At 62.2% G+C, this 17477-nt stretch overlaps 2 protein-coding genes across 16 annotated transcripts in view; one reads left to right on the top strand and one right to left on the bottom strand.

The window, feature by feature from the left end:
• Positions 1-270: 270 nt before the first annotated feature.
• Positions 271-13856, top strand: CASKIN2 (CASK interacting protein 2). Of its 4 annotated transcripts, none has more exons than XM_053893443.1 (20): positions 271-403; positions 1552-2094; positions 6224-6275; positions 6807-6904; positions 7302-7447; positions 7547-7642; positions 7729-7859; positions 8037-8145; positions 8439-8547; positions 8792-8886; positions 9075-9336; positions 9456-9577; positions 9669-9729; positions 9807-9898; positions 10104-10214; positions 10293-10394; positions 10507-10645; positions 10811-12286; positions 12376-12598; positions 13021-13856. In XM_053893443.1, exons 2-20 carry the CDS (start codon positions 2001-2003, stop codon positions 13109-13111), a joined length of 3609 nt encoding a protein of 1202 aa, XP_053749418.1. In that variant the 5' UTR covers positions 271-403; positions 1552-2000; the 3' UTR covers positions 13112-13856. The 4 variants fall into 4 exon arrangements, with proteins under 4 accessions (XP_053749418.1, XP_053749419.1, XP_053749421.1 ...); XM_053893444.1 differs by having other exon boundaries at positions 274-403; positions 1981-2094; XM_053893445.1 differs by lacking the exons at positions 271-403; positions 1552-2094 and adding an exon at positions 5991-6119.
• Positions 13666-17477, bottom strand: part of TMEM94 (transmembrane protein 94) — a 33613-nt gene continuing 29801 nt past the window's right edge. For all 12 annotated transcript variants that reach the window (XM_053893436.1, XM_053893435.1, XM_053893434.1 and 9 more), the window contains 9 exons: positions 17198-17387; positions 16895-16972; positions 16522-16607; positions 16179-16260; positions 15787-15935; positions 15603-15697; positions 15401-15494; positions 15048-15218; positions 13666-14881 (listed from right to left, as the gene is read on the bottom strand). In XM_053893436.1, the coding sequence (XP_053749411.1) occupies positions 14809-14881; positions 15048-15218; positions 15401-15494; positions 15603-15697; positions 15787-15935; positions 16179-16260; positions 16522-16607; positions 16895-16972; positions 17198-17387 (1018 nt within the window). In that variant the 3' untranslated portion in view covers positions 13666-14808. The remainder of the gene's footprint in view (positions 14882-15047; positions 15219-15400; positions 15495-15602; positions 15698-15786; positions 15936-16178; positions 16261-16521; positions 16608-16894; positions 16973-17197; positions 17388-17477) is intronic.

Below are 17477 nucleotides of genomic sequence, written 5' to 3' on the forward strand. Positions count from 1 at the left end.
CTTAGGTCTGAACTCTAGGGCCCCAGGTGGCAGCGGCTCCGCAACAGGGACACCGCGGCGCGCATTCTCACCCCTCCCCGGCCCGTTCACCTGGGCGCATGCGCTGACCGGGCCAGCGTGCCCAGGGCGGACGAAAGCCATTGGGGGCGGGGCGGGGCACGGATGGGGGCGGGGCCGCAGGCTCTGACTGACAGTCCGACTGCGCGGCCGGGACGGTCCCTCTGCTCCCGATCCGGCGGGAGGGAGGGGGGAGGGGCGGGATTTCCTGCGGGAGGCGCCGAGCCGGCCTTGGAAAAGGAGGAGAAGGAGGAGAAAGGGGCTAAGGGGGGCAGTGGGAGCCACGGTCCAGAGTGCCAGGGACTGAGCCAGGCCAGCCGGACCCCCGGCGGGGCAGCTGGGAGAGGTGAGACTGCGGGGCCTGCGCTGGTGGTCAGCACCTTTGAGGGCGGGCGCAAACTAACTTTTCTTTCGCGATCGGCGGGCGCCTTCGTCTCTCTGCTCCTTCCGTTCTCCTCGCGCCCGTGTTCCGTCCTCATGCATCAATCCCTTCGGCGCTTGGCTCTCCCGGTCGCTCCCGCCGCTTTGTTCCCCGGGTCGGCCTGGCTTGGGCTGGGTTGGGGGGTTGCGCGGCGCTGAACTGGCATTCCGGGGGGCGGGGGAGCCAGCCCGACCCCAAGCTCTACCAGGGGCGCCCTCCTCCCATGTCGGCTGCGGGCAAGAGCAGGAGTGCCATCTGGGTTGGGCTTGGGACGTTCTGGGAGTAAGAAGACCCCAGCTAGGGCCCCAGGCCTGCGCGGGTCTCATGCCACAGGACTTGGGCAACAAATTCCTGGCCACCGAAAACTGACGTAAGCTTTTCTGCAGCGAATTCGGAGCTCCGGGCCTCAGGTTCAGGCTTGGGGGGCCAGGCAGCCCCATTTGCAAACAGTACCCCAGCTCTTGTCTCTGTTCTCTGCCCAGCTGCTTCCTCATCCCGTGCGAGGGTTGAGGATGGGTCAGCAACAGGTGCTGTAAAGCCTCCCTGTCCAGCAGGCCGACCCCGGCCAGAAATGGGGAGCTATATGCTCTCCACCCCACCCTTTGAATTCATAAAGAGCCTGGGGCTAGGGCATCCAGCTATTATTGTAAAGCTTCGGTTGGGAGGAGTCTGGGGGCAGGCACCTTCCACAGGGAGTGACCCCTGCACGCCTGCCTGTGCCTGACCCTTCCAGGCTCCACCTCCTGGCCCACCAGTTGTCTGTGGGTGTCAGAGCCCCAGGCTGTGGAGAACAGGCTGCTGGCCCAGCCTGCCCGAGTGTGTCGTGCTGCCAGGGCCCCTCCTGCCCCCAGGTTGAGGTGCTGCCAGGTGCCCTGGGGCCTCAGTGACTCAGCCTCCCCCTCCCAGAAAGTCACCTCCTTCCCCCAAATACTGCTCTCATGCCTGGCAGCTGTCTCCCCGCTTTGAGTGGCTTGGCCCTTCCTTGACTCAAAAGGGCAGCTAGGGGGGCTTGGGGGCTCCCTGGAAGCCCTGTCTTCCTCTTCTTCTGAGCCCCACTTCTGGGACCGTTGCAGGCCTGGCCCGCCTTCAGCAGAGGCACTGCACCTTTTCCAGACCCTTGAGATTTGTCCACTGCTGCTGCCCGAGGCCCGAGGGAATGCTGGCTGCTCTCTGGGTGGGCGCCGGTGCTCCTGAGCCACACTGGGAAGATCGGCGTGCCCAGCCCCAGCCCATCCCTGGGCCGTCAGACGCTGCAAGCAGATATCTGTCCAGATTTCCACGCAGCCTCCACCCCCTCAGAGATCGGTTTTCCTGCTTGTGGTGGCAGCTCACGAAACACCTTGAGGGAGTACCCATCAGTGCCTAACAAGAAGCCCACTGCCTGGGACACCAGACACACTCCCCCAGGACACCTGGCCCTCCAAAGGGCCAAAGCATGGTACCCTGAGACCTTGGCTTAGACCTAAAGTTTTCCTGCCTCTGCCCCGGACTCCTGATCCCAGATCCCAGCCCAGGGACCAGAATGGGTCGTGAACAGGACCTGATCCTCGCTGTCAAGAATGGAGATGTGACTGGTGTGCAGAAACTGGTGGCTAAAGTCAAGGCTGCAAAAACAAGTGAGTGCTTGGGGGTGGGGGGGTGACTGTCTAGCTGAGACCCTCCCCTGTGTGCTCAGAGAGAGGCTTGGGGATCACTGTGATCTGGGGACTTGAGTAGGAGGACCGTCTTATTCTGTATAAGGAATGCCTCTGTGAGAGAGCCAGAGAGGAAGTTGAGTCACCCCTGGCCGTGTAACCTTAGGCAAATCACTTAACTTCTCTGGGCCTCAGTTTTCTCACCTGTAAAGTAAAAGGGTTGAAATACATTCATTCAAGGGTTTTTTGAGTGCCTACAGCGTGCCAGGCTCTGTTCTAGGCACACCGGGCTGCAGCAGTGTATGAAACAGACCAAAATTCCTGCCCTCATGGAGTTGCCTTTAGCAGGTGGTTTTTCTGAAGAGGAGCCACGAGATTTCTGGCAGTGGGTTGGGAAAGACTGAATAGCTAGAGCTTCAGCCCCATCCCCCAATTCAGCAACTGCATCTCTGCATTTATGTCAGCATAGTGGGGATGCCTGTAAGATAGCTTTTAAAAAGAGATCTCTACTGCTTTAAAACAAGGTTCACCACTATCTCAGCTCTTGCTAAAGCCCCTTTCCCCTGGACTTATCTGTCTGTATCCCCTGGGGTGTGTGTGTGGCCAAAGCTAACTTTCTAGAGGTTTCTCCAAAGCCTGGGTCTCTAGTCTTGACGGGGTTACAGGGGCTCTATGCATGGGTGGCCACACCTGAGCCCCATCTCTTGGGTACCTCTGTGGTGAGACCCCTCCCCACCCCACTCCTCCAAGGAGAGTGGACCTCTGGACTTCAGGGCGAGCTCTCTGGGCAGCCCCAGGAGGACACTGGACTCGTTCTGTGTTCCTAGACCAGCAGGGGCAGGAGGTAGCCCCTGCCACCAGACCGGGGCTGGGTGTGGGAAGGTTCCTTCAGAGTGCCGGGGCTATAGCCCCAAGCACAGGAAGGGGCCCCCCAGACTATGTGAAGACATATAATTATCCTCACCCACACCTGGGAGTTTGGGGTGCCAGAAGGATGGATTTGAAGGGCCTGGGAGTTGTACACGTGTATGTGCACCCACTTGCACACTAGGGCAGGAGACCCAAGGTATGGGGAGATGGGAATGGTGGCTGGGGTGGGGGGCGCTGGCAGCGGGTGGTCTCTGTGCCCTGGGGAAGTAGATGCAGGTTGAGCAGATGGGAGGAAGGTGCTAAGGAGGTCCTGGGAGGGCCCTGGAGGCCCAAGAGTGGGAACCACTCCCCCTCCTCCCCTCACCTCTGTGTTGTTTTTGGCGACCTGCCCAGTAGGGCCTTGGTTGAGCTGCTGCTGGCCTCACAGCTCTGGGGCCTCAAAGTGAGGCCCTCGGGAGGGCAAGTGGGTGGGGTCTGGAGGCTGGTGGCGGGAACCTCACAGCCAGACTCCTAGGCCCCGGGAAGGTGCCCCGCCCCGGGGAAAATGCCAATGGGGGAAGAGATCCCTTCTCTCAGCCCCCAAGGAGACTTGTACAGAATGTAGGCATGGCCACAGAGTGACAGAGTCCTGGGCCTCCTTGTGAGGCCCTGGCACTGAGCCTCCCCTCCCAGTCCTCTGAGAAGCTAGGAAATCTGGTGCAAAAAGGAGATCACAAGGTGATGCTTGCAGACCCCACAGTTTATGAGATGTTATAATCCCTCAATTCCCTGTGAGATGGGTATTTCTACATCTACCTTACAGATAAGGAAACTGACACTCAGAGAGGTTCAGTGATTTGCCCAAGGTCACACAGACATTATGTGGCAGATCAGGGTCCCTGTCCTCCCTCCTCGCTCCTGCACTCAGCTGCCCGTCAGAATTACCTAGTGGTTTTTCTGAAAGTGCCAACTCCCTGTTCTTCCTCAGAGTTAGAATCATCCCAGAGCTCTTGTGACTCTGCAAATCAAAACGGTCTCCAGGTGACTCTAAAACAGTTCTCAGAAGGGAGGCTGGGAACTCCTACTCCATATCACAGTGAGGCAGAGGAAACTGATGGAAAGGGAGGTGCCAGGGTTCCCCTTTATCCTTCTGGTGGATGGCTAGAACCTTCTGGCTGGCCAAAGAGAGGTGCTCCCTCAGCCTCCTCCATTTGATATCTGGTCACTGGTGGTTTGGCATTCCCTGCCCTCCCAGGTCCTCTTAAAGGAGCAGGTGGCTGGGAGGAGAGAGGAGCAGCTGCCCTGGCCTCACCCCTGCCCTCTCTCCCTCCCCTGCTCCCTTTTCTGAGCTGTCTCCTTCTCTGGCCAGAGGAAATGGGGTGGGCTGAGGGTGGCCCAGTGAGCTCACATCCTCTGGCTGAGCCTAAATCAGGAGTGACCCTTCTACCCCCAGAGCCAGGCCGGGGAAGAAGATTGTGATGCAGGGGAAGTGCCTGGAGCCACTGCCAGGAACCAGGACCCTCCGCCCTCCAGCCAAGGTCCCAAGCCCAGTCACTCTGAGCCTCTCCCCCACCGCCTTTCCGGCCATTGTTCTGGAAAGAACAGAGCCACCCAGCCTGCCCCTGCCCCTGTTCCTGTCCCTCCTGTCACATTGTCCTGCCACTCCCCGGAGGGGCTGTATCTCACCACTGAGCTGCCCCATTCCGGACTCTCCAGGCTGGCAGCAGGTGGAGGGACTTTTTGTGTGTCCTCCCCGCTGACCTCGTTGTCTTCACCAAAGCTCGGAGAGGTACCCTGGCTGGCCAAGGTCGTGCAGCCAGTAAGGGGGAGACTTTGGACCACACACTTCCTGCTTCTAAAGCCCCTTTCCTTTCCATTGCCCTGAATGGCTCTGTGTGACAAGGGCTTTCCAAGGGGCCTCGAGGAAGGCTGGGAGGCCTATGTTTCTTTCCAGCAGCCCCACCCTTTCTCCCCTTCTGTCACTGCCCAGCTCTGTATTTACCTTTTCTGCGTAGTACATAGCTTAATTCGGCTCAGCCCTAAACGTAGCTGTCCCCTCTCTCCCCATCCCATGCTCCTCACTATCACGTCGATCCCTCCCTGTTGGAATGAAGCCCTGTCTTGCTGGGGTATTCAGGGGCCCACCAGGGCCTGGAGGGCAGGCCTGGACCAGCATGCTTGGCACCCTGCCCAGCCTGGGTTGAGCCAGGCCTCCTCCTTCCCAGCAAGGGTGGGTTCCAGCAGGAGGCAGGGGCCCGCCTGTGACAGACATTCCCCTTCCCCCTCAAGGACCGCCCCCTCCTGTGTCCTGGCCCCTGCCAGGAGCACACCTGCCTGAATCCTGTCACCATTCCTGACAGGGATGAACCAGCGGCCTGCCCGTGCCCCTGGCTCCTCTGGCCACCACCCCGTAGAGAGCCCTGTGCCCGGGGCGTGGACATCTCTGCTGGGGAGCCTGTGGGTGCAGAATCAGCAGTTATCTCCCTGACAGGAGCCAGTGGGGGGACTGTACCAGTTTTGCTGAAGGACGGCATGTGGGCCATGATGGCTAACGTGTAAGGAGCCCTAAAGGGCAGCGGCTCCCATCTTTGGCGTGCAGACGAGGGTCAGGCATTATCCTCACAACCCTGGTGAGCCGGTTCTGTGATTGGCCCATTTTACAGATGAGGACAGTAAGCCCGACAGGTTAAGTGACTTGCTCAGGATCTCACAGCCGGTACATGGCAGAGCTGGGCACAGCGCAGGTTCTGTCTGATGCCACCTTCTTCACCACGTTCCACTCAGGGATGTCCCCGGCTTGGGCCCACTCCTGGCATCTGCCCCGCAACCCTCCAGCATCTAGTGCCCCTCTCCTTTCTCTCGCAGCCCCCCTCGGCCCAGTGGGACAATGAGACACTCCTTGGCCCTTTCAGGCAGGAATGCTAACCATGCATTCGTGGGCCTGTCCATTGAGGGCACGGCATGCCAGTCCCCCCCTTTCCCGCCCCCTTTGGCTCTATAAACAAGCTGGGCTGGGGGCCCAGGGAAGCCAGGCCACTGCTGCAGCAGCTCCCTGCACTGGGTGCCCTCAAGCGGATGGGCTGGCCGGCCGGGTGGGGAACCACAGGGACAGGATCACAGAAGGGCCATGGGGCAGGTGCTTTCTTGCACACCAAGAGGTCAGCTGGATTAGGGAGCAGGGTGGGGTGGGAGCGCTGGTTAGGATGCAGGTAAGGGCGGATCATTCTAACGTGTCCTGATGCCTTCTGCTCTGATCCCCCAGAGCTCCTCGGCTCCACGAAGAGACTCAACGTCAACTACCAGGATGCTGATGGGTGAGTGTGAGCCCCTGTCCCCCTCGAGAGCTGTGGGGGTGGGGGAGGGGTAAAGGGAAAGCCCTGGGCCCTAGAATCCCTTCCCCTCTCAAACTTGGCCCTTGAATGGTGTTTGCTGAGAGCTTTGGTTCCTGCCCACCCTCCTGCCTGTGGAGCTATCCTTGAGTGAGGGGAGGGAGCCCTGGTGCCTCTCTGAGGGGCCTCCTGGGTCAGATTCCTGCTAGGCCCCCTTTTTCTCCCCAGAGGGTAGGAGCCCTCGGGCTCCTGCTCCCACGGCCCCCTCCCCTGGGCTGGCTGGGGGGGGAGGCCAGACAAACAGGCCTCTCAGCCCAGACACTGAGCCCTTTCATGCTGTAGCCCGCTGCTCTGCGCTCCCACGGCAGGGCTGGCAGGGTGGGGGAGCGGGGGCACAGTGGGCAAGTAACTCATCCCTGCCAGCCTCCAGGATGAGTCTGGTGTGGAAGACCAGGATTTGGGGGGTGGGGCACCGCTCGCTAACACCCCTGCCCTGTGTCCCACCCACCACACCAGATTCTCTGCCCTCCATCATGCCGCCTTGGGGGGCAGCCTGGAGCTCATAGCCTTGCTACTGGAGGCTCAGGCCACCGTTGACATCAAAGACAGCAATGGTGAGACCCCGGTGTGTCCCCTAGCCAGACCCTGTGCTCAGAGTTCGCTCCTGCTACGCTCTAGCAATGCTAATACGTGTTGGCACAGCTTCTCTGGCCTGCAGATGCTTGACCTCTTTAATCTTCACAGCCTTCTGGGGTCGTGGGTGGTACTAACACCCCATTCTCCAGATGAGGAGGCTGAGGTTACCTTCCTGTCGTGAGGAATCACCCATGGTGGGCAAGGTGGGATTCTGACTTCAGCCCCATGCAACCAGACACTTCCCTGACCAGACCAGCATCCCGCCCTTGGGTCCGTCTCCCCCTGCAGCTAGGGTGGCTCTCCAGTCTGCTCAGTTCCCTCCCCTGACCCCACCACATCCCAGGACCTCCCCCGACCCGCCTTCCCTCCTTGCAGGCATGCGCCCACTGCACTACGCAGCCTGGCAAGGCCGGCTGGAGCCCGTGAGGCTGCTGCTGCGGGCCTCCGCGGCCGTGAACGCCGCCTCGCTGGACGGGCAGATCCCGCTGCATCTGGCTGCCCAGTACGGACACTATGAAGTGGTATGAGAGCCTGTTTGCCTGCAGGGGCGCTGGGGCCGGGGCGTGGGGGTGGGGGGCGCTGGCCAGGCCCGACGCCTCACTCCGCTCCCTACACCCCAGTCAGAAATGCTCCTCCAGCATCAGTCCAACCCTTGCCTGGTCAACAAGGCAAAGAAGACGCCCCTGGATCTGGCTTGCGAGTTTGGGCGACTTAAGGTGAGGCCTGTAGCCCTTAGGGTGCCAGGGCGTGGGCATCTGTGGGGTCTCAGGAGGAAGCCCAACCTGGGTGCTGGTTGCTGCAGGTGGCCCAGCTGCTACTGAACAGTCACTTGTGTGTGGCGCTGCTGGAGGGTGAGGCCAAGGACCCGTGCGACCCCAACTACACCACGCCCCTGCACTTGGCTGCCAAGAACGGCCACCGGGAGGTCATCAGGTACCCACCGCCCCCCACCCCCACTTCCTCATCCCTTTCCTGTGGAATGGGTGATGTCCCCTCGGTGCCCTGCCGCCCTCTTCACTCTCGCTCTGGATCACTCTCCCAGCCAGGGGCAGTCTGCTTCCTCCCCTGCCCCCACCACCCCCGTGACTCACCACCCCCCCTACGCCACAGGCAGCTCCTGAGAGCTGGGATCGAGATCAACCGCCAGACCAAGACGGGCACCGCACTCCACGAGGCTGCGCTGTATGGCAAGACCGAGGTAGTCCGGCTGCTCCTGGAGGTAAGTGTGGGCGCCCAGGCAGCCCGCACGCGGGAGGGGGTCTCCACCCACAAGGTGGTGTTTGGGTAAGCAGTGGCCTTGTGACTGGAAAGCAGACAGACCTGGTTCAAGCCCCACTTCTGCCTGTCACTAGCTGAATGACCTTGAGTTCGTCCTTGATCCTATCTCTGAGCTTCCATTTCTTCGTCTGTAAAATTCGAAAGTAGTGGGTACCGTTCGCCTCCTGGGTAGTCACGAGGACTGGGGGAGGTGGTCAGTGAAGCTCTTAGTGTGTGCTCACACTGTGCACCCAGGGCGGGGTGGATGTGAACATTCGGAACACGTATAACCAGACGGCGCTGGACATTGTGAATCAGTTCACCACCTCCCAGGCCAGCCGAGAAATCAAGCAGCTGCTGCGTGGTGAGTGTGTGTGAGGGGAGACCCAGCCCAGGGTTGGGGGAGGGGGTGGCCAGAGCCACTCCAGTGGGTACGAGGAAGTGGAGCAGGAGCAGTGTCCCAGGAGCAAGATGCCACACCCCCAAACCTAGGGCTGGTCAGGGGACTGCTGTAACGGGAACCCGGGGGAGGGTCGTGAAAGGGACAGGAGGGGTGGGAAGACACCCTAAGGACCCTCAGATGATGCCAGCCCTGTATCTTCTCTCAGAGGCCTCGGGGATCCTGAAGGTCCGAGCACTCAAGGACTTCTGGAACCTCCACGATCCCACTGCTCTCAATGTCCGGGCAGGGGATGTCATCACGGTGAGGCCCCAGTACAGGTGGATTGGGCCGGATGCTGGCAGGAAGGGCAGAACTGTGGGTGCACTTGGGCATCAGCTCCTTGCGGGGAAAGGAAAAGCTGGACCATGGCTATAGGGCTGGCTGCCTGCCTTTGCTTGGTGCAGGAAGTGATCGATGCCGTCACCCCCCCCATGCCCCATCTGCCTCAGGTGCTTGAGCAACATCCCGACGGCCGCTGGAAGGGCCACATCCATGAGAGCCAGAGGGGCACGGACCGTGTGGGCTACTTCCCCCCAGGCATCGTGGAGGTGGTCAGCAAGCGAGTGGGCATCCTCACGCCCCGCCTCCCATCGGTGCCCACCCCCCTCCGCCCAGGCTTCTCTCGGACACAGCAGCCCCCTGCCGATGACCCCCTGCACTCTCTGACCTATGGCCAGCTCCCTCGGGTGGGCCTCAGCCCAGATAGCCCAGGTACATCCTCCCAGAGGGCAATGCTGGGCACTGGGGTGGGTGTCTGGTCTTGGCAAGCTGCCAGTCAGCTGTTGGTGAGGCCAACTGGGGCTCTAACCCCTTTGCCTGTGCCCCTGCAGCAGGTGACAGGAATAGCGTGGGCAGCGAGGGCAGCGTGGGCAGCATCCGCAGTGCCGGCAGCGGGCAGAGTTCCGAGGGCACCAACGGCCATGGCACCAGCCTTCTTATTGAGAATGCTCAGGTAGGAGGGAGGGGGCTTTGGGGCTAGGACAGAGCCCTCCGCCCCGCTGTCAGCTCCCCGACGTGCTGAGTAGCTCCTGTCCTGTCTCTAGCCACTGCCTTCCCCCGGAGAGGACCAGGTGTTGCCAGGACTGCACCCCCCGTCCCTGGCAGGTAGGAAGGGTAAATGGTACCCGGGCGGGCACTCCTCCATCCTGCCACCCCTGATTCCATTTCTTTCCCTCTTGAAGACAACCTGAGCCACCGCCCTCTGGTCAACTACCACTCTGGGGAACAGCTTTTCACCCAGGACGTGAGGCCGGAGCAGCTGCTGGAGGGGAAGGTGTGACACCCCTCCCCACCACCACCACCACCCCCGCATGAGAAGTGGGCTGTGGGCCCGGCGTGGGATGGGCCTCAGTATGGACTCAAGTCCCTGCTCTGGCCGGGCCCCGAGGGGAGGCTGGGGTTGATGGCTGGGCCCCAGCCTCGGCTCTTCCTCCATAGACCCCGCTCTGTTAACTTCACTCTCTGCCCGCCCGCCACAGGATGCGCAGGCCATTCATAACTGGCTGAGTGAGTTCCAGCTGGAAGGCTACACCGCCCACTTCCTGCAGGCCGGCTACGACGTGCCAACCATCAGCCGTATGACGCCTGAGGTAGGTGCCACAGCAGGAAGGCAGCAGAGGGCCCAGTGGGTACCGGAGGGGGCCTAACGGCACGAGTCTGTGTGGCAGGACCTGACGGCCATCGGGGTCACCAAGCCTGGGCACAGGAAGAAGATCGCCTCGGAGATTGCTCAGCTCAGCATCGCCGAGTGGCTGCCCAACTACATCCCGGTAAGCAGGTGGCTGGTGCCGGCACCCACCTTCAGCCATGGCTGTGTGGGCCCTTCCTGGCTTGGGGGCTGAGGCTGGCTGGGGACCCGGCTCCACTGGGGTCCTTTTCCAGGCGGACCTGCTGGAGTGGCTGTGCGCGCTGGGGCTGCCGCAGTACCACAAGCAGCTGGTGAGCAGTGGCTACGACTCCATGGGGCTGGTGGCCGACCTCACCTGGGAGGAGCTGCAAGAGATCGGGGTCAACAAGCTCGGTGAGGACTGCCCTGGGGCCTTGTGGCCGGGCCCCCACGTGCCTCCCAGGGTCTCTAAAAAGATTTCAGGGGTCAGGCCCAGAAGGGAGAATGGGATCCCAGGGGGACCAAGGTGACCCTTTGTAGCCCCCGCTAACCCTGTTGCCTCTACCCGTCCCCTCTCAGGTCATCAGAAGAAGCTTATGCTGGGAGTGAAACGGCTGGCCGAGCTTCGGCGGGGCCTACTGCAGGGGGAGGCCCCAGCTGAAGGTGGCCGCCGTCTAGCCAGAGGCCCGGAGCTGATGGCCATTGAGGGGCTGGAGAACGGGGACGGTCCGGCTGCAGCTGGCCCACGCCTCCTCACCTTTCAGGGCAGTGAGCTGAGCCCAGAGCTACAGGCAGCCATGGCTGGGGGTGGCCCCGAGCCCCTCCCCCTGCCCCCTGCCCGCTCTCCCAGCCAGGAGAGCATTGGAGCACGCTCACGAGGGTCCGGTCACTCCCAGGAACAGCCGGCCCCCCAGCCCAGTGGTGGAGACCCGAGCACCCCACAGGAGAGGAACCTTCCAGAGGGCACAGAGCGGCCCCCGAAGCTTTGTTCCCCACTTCCTGGTCAAGGCCCCCCGCCTTATGTTTTTATGTATCCCCAGGGCTCACCCTCCAGCCCAGCCCCGGGGCCACCTCCTGGTGCACCTCGTGCCTTCTCCTACTTGGCTGGTCCCCCCGCCACTCCTCCAGACCCACCTCGGCCCAAGCGCCGGTCCCATAGCCTAAGCCGCCCCGGCCCCACCGAGGGGGAAGCAGAGGGAGAGGCTGAAGGGCCAGTGGGCAGTGCCTTGGGGAGCTACGCCACCCTCACTCGGCGACCGGGACGCAGTGCCCTAGCTCGGACCAGCCCTAGCCCGACTCCAGCTCGAGGGGCCCCCCGCAGCCAGTCCTTTGCCCTTCGTGCCCGACGCAAAGGCCCCCCACCCCCACCCCCTAAACGCCTCAGCTCTGTCTCTGGCCCCACCACGGAGCCGCCTCCACTAGACGGAAGCCCGGGGCCCAAGGAGGGGGCCTCTGTGCCCCGAAGGCGAACACTAAGTGAACCAACTGGCCCATCAGAGCCCCCCGGCCCACTTGCCCCAGCTGGCCCCGTGTCGGACACAGAGGAGGAGGAGCCAGGACCTGAGGGGACGCCCCCATCTCGGGGCAGCTCAGGAGAAGGGCTCCCGTTTGCCGAGGAGGGGAACCTGACTATCAAACAGCGGCCGAAGCCAGCTGGCCCCCCACCCCGGGAGACGCCTGTGCCCGCTGGCCTCGATTTCAACCTCACAGAATCAGACACTGTTAAGCGGAGGCCCAAATGCCGGGAGAGAGAGCCGCTGCAGACGGCACTTCTGGCCTTCGGAGTGGCCAGTGCCACGCCCAGCCCCGCTGCCCCCCTGCCCTCCCCGACCCCCGGCGAGGCCCCCTCCTCAGCTTCTCCCAGCCCTCCCCGGCCTGACCCTAGCAGCCTTCCAACTCAGGGAGCTCCAGCCCCTCTTTCTTCCGGCTCCCCAGCCCAGCCCCCTGCTCCCCCCTGCTCTGGGCCTGCTCTGGAGAACTCGGCGGGCAGTTGGCGGCATGGGGAGACCGAGCCCCCAGCTTCCCCCGCTGCCCTCATCAAGGTGCCGGGTGCAGGTACGAGGCAGGGTCTGCGGGAGGGGGCAGTGTTTGCAAGGGTTGTGTCAAGCCCAGCCAAGTCACGGCCAACCTTTTTGTCTCTGCAGGAACAGCCCCCAAGCCTGTGTCTGTGGCCTGCACCCAGCTGGCATTTTCTGGTCCTAAGCTGGCTCCTCGGCTTGGCCCCCGCCCCGTGCCCCCTCCAAGGCCAGAGAGCACTGGAGCCGTGGGCTCTGGCCGGGCCCAGCAGAGACTGGAACAGACCAGCTCATCCCTGGCGGCTGCATTAAGGGCCGCAGAGAAGAGCATTGGCACAGAGGAACGAGAAGGGTGAGGGGTGCTGGGTGCCCGGTGGGCAGAGAGGGAGAGAAGGCTGCAGGGAAGGAACAGCTCCCCTTGAATCCTCTTCCCCGGGGTCCTGGGAATGTGGGAGGGGGCGTGGTCCCAGACAGATCCTTAGGCCCGGGCGACCCCTATTAAAACAGGAGCCCTGGTTCTTAAGTTCCCCAGATGTGACCTGGGGGGAATCCTGGGGGCCATCGCTTAGAGGCACGTGAGCTTGAGCACAGCACTTCCTCCTGGGCCCCGGAGCTCTCACTAAATGGACACTAGCGCCTGCTGCCTCAGCAGGCTGGGAGAAGCAAGGGGCACACAAAGTGCTTGGCACCAGCCAGGTGTTCAGGAACAGCCCCTTGCCCGCCCAGGGCCAGCAGGGTGCATTCTGATCTGACCCAGTCCTTCCCCCACTGCAGCCCTCCCGGCACCTCCACCAAGCACATTCTGGATGACATCAGCACCATGTTTGATGCCCTGGCTGACCAGCTGGATGCCATGCTTGATTGAGACTTTCTGGCAGCCGTCAGCGGTGCAGCGTCTGTTGCCTTTGCCCCCAGCAGGGTCCCCCCTGCTGCTCCAAGCCAGCGACCTTCAGCACTGCAGCTCTAGGGGGCGGTCTTCATGACAGGCTGAGGGGACCTGTCAGAACCTCACATGTCAGCAGGGCTCCCTCCCGCTGTGTCATCTGGCCAGACAGCCCTGCCCCCGTGGACAGGGACCCTGGTAAGAGCTTCCTCCGCCCTCCTACCACCTCCAATGTCTCAAGTGTCTGTGCCGAGGACCTACTGACGCCTGCTGTGCCGTGCTGTCCTGGCACTCTAAAAGGCTGGAGAAAGCTGTGTGTCTGACCCAGTTCCCACAGGTATACACAGGACATGGAAATAGGCAGCCAGGGGCTTGCTGTCAGCGGCGGTGGCGGTGCCCAGGCCAGCCCCTGCTCCTGCTGCTGCCTGCCCTCAGTGAGGAAAAGCTGGCAGGCATGGGGGCAGTGGGATTGACAGATGCCCAAAGTCCAAACTTTTTCAACTGTAAATGTTATTTTTTAAGCAGAGAGAAATGCATATATTTTAAATGGAATTTATTCTATCTATAACCACCTGAGAGGACACAAGGGAAGGGGCTTCGAACCACAGCAAGAGTGCCCACTGCCCACCTCGGGGCCGGAAGCCTGATCTGGTTGGCCCAGGCCCCGGCTCTGTAACCATTAACCTCTTCTCCCAACTAACACCAATGAAAGTGTCATTCCACGTGATCGGGCTGTGTGTTTGGATCTGTGCCGTGGACCTCTGAGCCCAGGGTTCTCACCTGAGCCAGACCTGAGGGCTCTTGCCAGTGTGGAAGGAGGAAGGCTCGGGCCCTCCCCTCGCTTTCGGGGCTCCCTCACCAGCCAAAGTCTTGGGCGGGCCCCTTAGTGGCTGCCTCATGGACCAGCCACAGATTTTTCTTAGGCAATTTACAAGTTTTAATACAAACCAGTCTACATTCATTCCTAAAAGGCTCATTTCCAGTAAAAAATATACACCAGTAAAAACATTCTCACACGAGAACTACGGCAGGGGGCTAAAAGGAGCCCTGGGTCACATCCCCAAGACTGACGCTCGAGGCCAGCTTGAAGGCAGCACAGGAAGAGGGGCCAGGGCCAGGCGGGGGCGGGGGGGGGCAGGCTCTTCATCTTCAGGTCTGAGCGTGAGGCTCCCCCGTAGAAGGAGGGAGGGGAAACACTCAACCACGTCCAGGCTCCTGCCCCAGGAAGACAGGCTGGGGTGCAGGGAGGATACATCACCACCGCTGCCTTCGACAGTGGCCTGTCTGGACCTCCCACGGCTGCTACCACTGAGGTCCTGGCCCCACAGTTCACGGCTCTGCCCGGAGACCCCAGAGCAGAGGGCCCTGGGTTAAGAGCCCCTAAAGAGGGGGGCAGCCCACAGGTGGAGGGGGCTAAGGGCCCCTCTACTAAGTGCACTAGGTCATACATTCAAGACCAGACTGGCCTGATGCCGAGGCCATGGCTCACCAGCTCCTCCACGGTTAAGCCCCAGGGAGGGGGCAGGATGACAGCTGGGTCTGACACAGAGCTGGGCCTCCAGTGCCATGGGGCGCAAGAGGAAACCCTGAAACCTTCGCGATACCAACTCCCCAGACTCAGAAACTGGTCTGGCTTTAGCCCCAGGACCAGGGCAACTATGGGCACTGTGGCCGATGGCTCAGAAGGGGGAGTTCATGCCCAGCTTCGTTTCAAACTGCAGTTTCTGTCGCTTCTGGTAGCGAACCCGGACCCTGGTGGGGCAGGAGATTAAAGCACAGGTTAGAGCAGAACCCCAGACCGGGAACAGGGTAGGACCCCAGAGAAGGATGGAAGTCCAGGCAGCGGGCAAGTGCCTGGGAGGTGACAGGCTTGGGGAACGCGCCTGACCCTGGAGGGAGTGCCCAGTTGGCAGCTCACCGAATCTCATGCAGCTTCACGATCTCGTTGGTGACCACCACAAGGACCAGGGAGAGGCAGCCCAGGAGCCATGTCAGCAGAGGCACGTCCTCCAGGCCAAAGTGGACACGGCTGTCCCTGTGCGTCCACAGCTGTAGGTCCACTGCCGTCTGGCCCACCTGCCCCAGCAGGCTGCAGGGGGGAAGTGACAGCCCTGCATGAACCTGCCTCTTCTTGCCTCCCGCCCTGCTTTTCCCAGTATGAGTAGCTCAAGGGGGACAGCACTCAACCTCTGGCTCAGCTCCTGCCTTCGAGCCCCCTAGTCTCTGCCAAAGTCCCCTGCCCCTCCCCCACCTCCGCCCGGAGATACTCACACCACGGGCACCGTCACGGCCCACCAGAGGTTTGTCAAGGGGCTCTTTCTCCACAGGGGCTTGGTGCGATGCACGTGGGTGATAGAAATGAAGACTGGAGAAAACAGGGCCAGCGGGCGGTGTTAGACTTCCCACCGGCCGAGGCCTTGCCCCCGGGGTGCCCCACCGGCCGCCACTGGCCCCCTCCCTGGGAGCCTCTCACCCGTGTGCAGGACGGTCAGGGCCGCCGTGAGCTTCTGGGCCGTCAGCAGCCCGTTGGCAAAGTCGTCAAACCAGGCTGGAGCTGTGTCGGCATGACTGCCAAAGCAAGGGGTGGACTCAGCCCCCTCTGGGCCCCGGGAAAGTGCGCAGGGGGCGGGCGAGGGGGGGGTGGGGTCAGGACCCACCTGCCCAGCATGATGGAGGAGCAGTTGGTGAGGTTGCGGGCCCGGGAGCTGTCACAGAAGCTCTGCAGCGTGAAGCCAAAGCAGATGAGGCACGAGCTGACGGTGAGGCTGAATTTGAGCGAGAAGCAGAGCAGGAAGTAGTGCTGGGTCTGCAGAGAAGAGGGAGGCCGGTCACCCCCATGGCAGCGGCCCCTCCGGCACCAGGCGCGGCGGGCCCTCCAGGACACGGGCAGGCCCAGGCGCGGAGGACGCTTCCCGGCTCCACACCGCCACCTCCCCTGCGGTTGGCGGAAGTCCTGATGGAGGCCCCTACCTCTCCCCCGAGGCCCCGTCCCCTCCACGCACCCGTCCCTCAGGAAAGGCCCAGGCTCACAGGGCTCCACGTGGCTCACCTTCCTAGGAATGGACTGAAGGTTCTTCCCCGTGGCCATAGACATGACGGAGCTATGCGGGGGCTTTCCCAGCAGAGAGATGCTGAAAAGCAGGGACTTGGTGAAGCGTGGCGACTGTGGCCTTCTATCCCCCGATTCCCACATGGGTAGCCTTTCGGGAGTTTTGGGACGCGAGGGGAGGTCTGAGCAGATGGGATAAGACGAAGGAGAGAGAGCCCCCCAGTGCCCTCTGCACCAGGAGACGTGAGCACTAAGCGGGTCTCACGGAACCTGGGCTCCTGGGGCTGCTCGGGGATATCCCAACCCTGCCTGCCTGGGCACGGAGGGGCAGAATGACTCTCACCTGAGCAGAGGGTAGCAAAAGCAGGATAGCCACAGGATGTCAGTGGTACTCAGCAGTGGTGGCAGCTGAACCAGACAAGACAGGAACTGGACCAGGAGAGCCCAGGAAGCATGATTAGATTCTAGCGAACAGTGTGATGCCTGGAGCCCCAGGACCGCCTGGCCCTGTGCCCAGAGAGGTGCCCAGGGGAGCCGGGGCCACAGGGGCCACTATTCTGCTGATGGGATCATTACCGAAAGCCCAGGGGTTTCACAGAGGCTCAGGGGCCCCTAGGCTGTGCCGCATCCCCCGGAACTGCCACCTCAGACTCAACTGGCCCTGGGCGGGGGAAGCGGGCGGGGGAGGGGCAATGCCTGTGCCGGCCCCACCTCACCTGGATGACCACGAGAGTCAACTGGCATTGCAGCAGGAAGAGGAAGCACTTGCGAATGCCATAGGTGGCGTGCCGAGCCTAGGGACCGGGAGGGACAGATTGTGGCCAGGCCTACAGCTGACAGATCTCAGCCAAGAGCCAGATGCCCCAGATGCTCCTGCTAGGAAAGGGTGGAGGCAAATAACAGTGCCCGGGAAAGGCTCTCTTGCAGGTACATCTGCCCCAGGGAGCCCAGGTGGAGCCTGTGTCACTATTCCCCACCCCATGCAGGCCCCACGTCCCACCGCCTTCCCGAGCCCCCACCTGCTCAATGAGCCGGATGATGCTGATGGTCTCTTCTTGGCGAAATGTCAGGGAGCAGGGCAGGCTGTTGAGCTGCCCCGAGAGCTGCAGGGGAGAAAGGCCATCCGAGGCCTGGGCCATGCTGGTGCTGGTGGCGTAGCCAAAGGTCTCCCAGGAGCAGCGGGATGGGTACAGGGGATCCAGGGCGATGCTGCTCGGCGCAGGGGGAAAGCATACCCCTCAGCGACACTCCGCAAAGACCCCATCCCATCGCCCTTAGGACTAGGCAAGCACCTGCTCC

This window comes from Panthera pardus, unplaced genomic scaffold (assembly GCF_024362965.1).
Source record: "Panthera pardus isolate Hobbes unplaced genomic scaffold, ASM2436296v1 HiC_scaffold_3, whole genome shotgun sequence".
Taxonomy (NCBI): domain Eukaryota; kingdom Metazoa; phylum Chordata; class Mammalia; order Carnivora; family Felidae; genus Panthera; species Panthera pardus.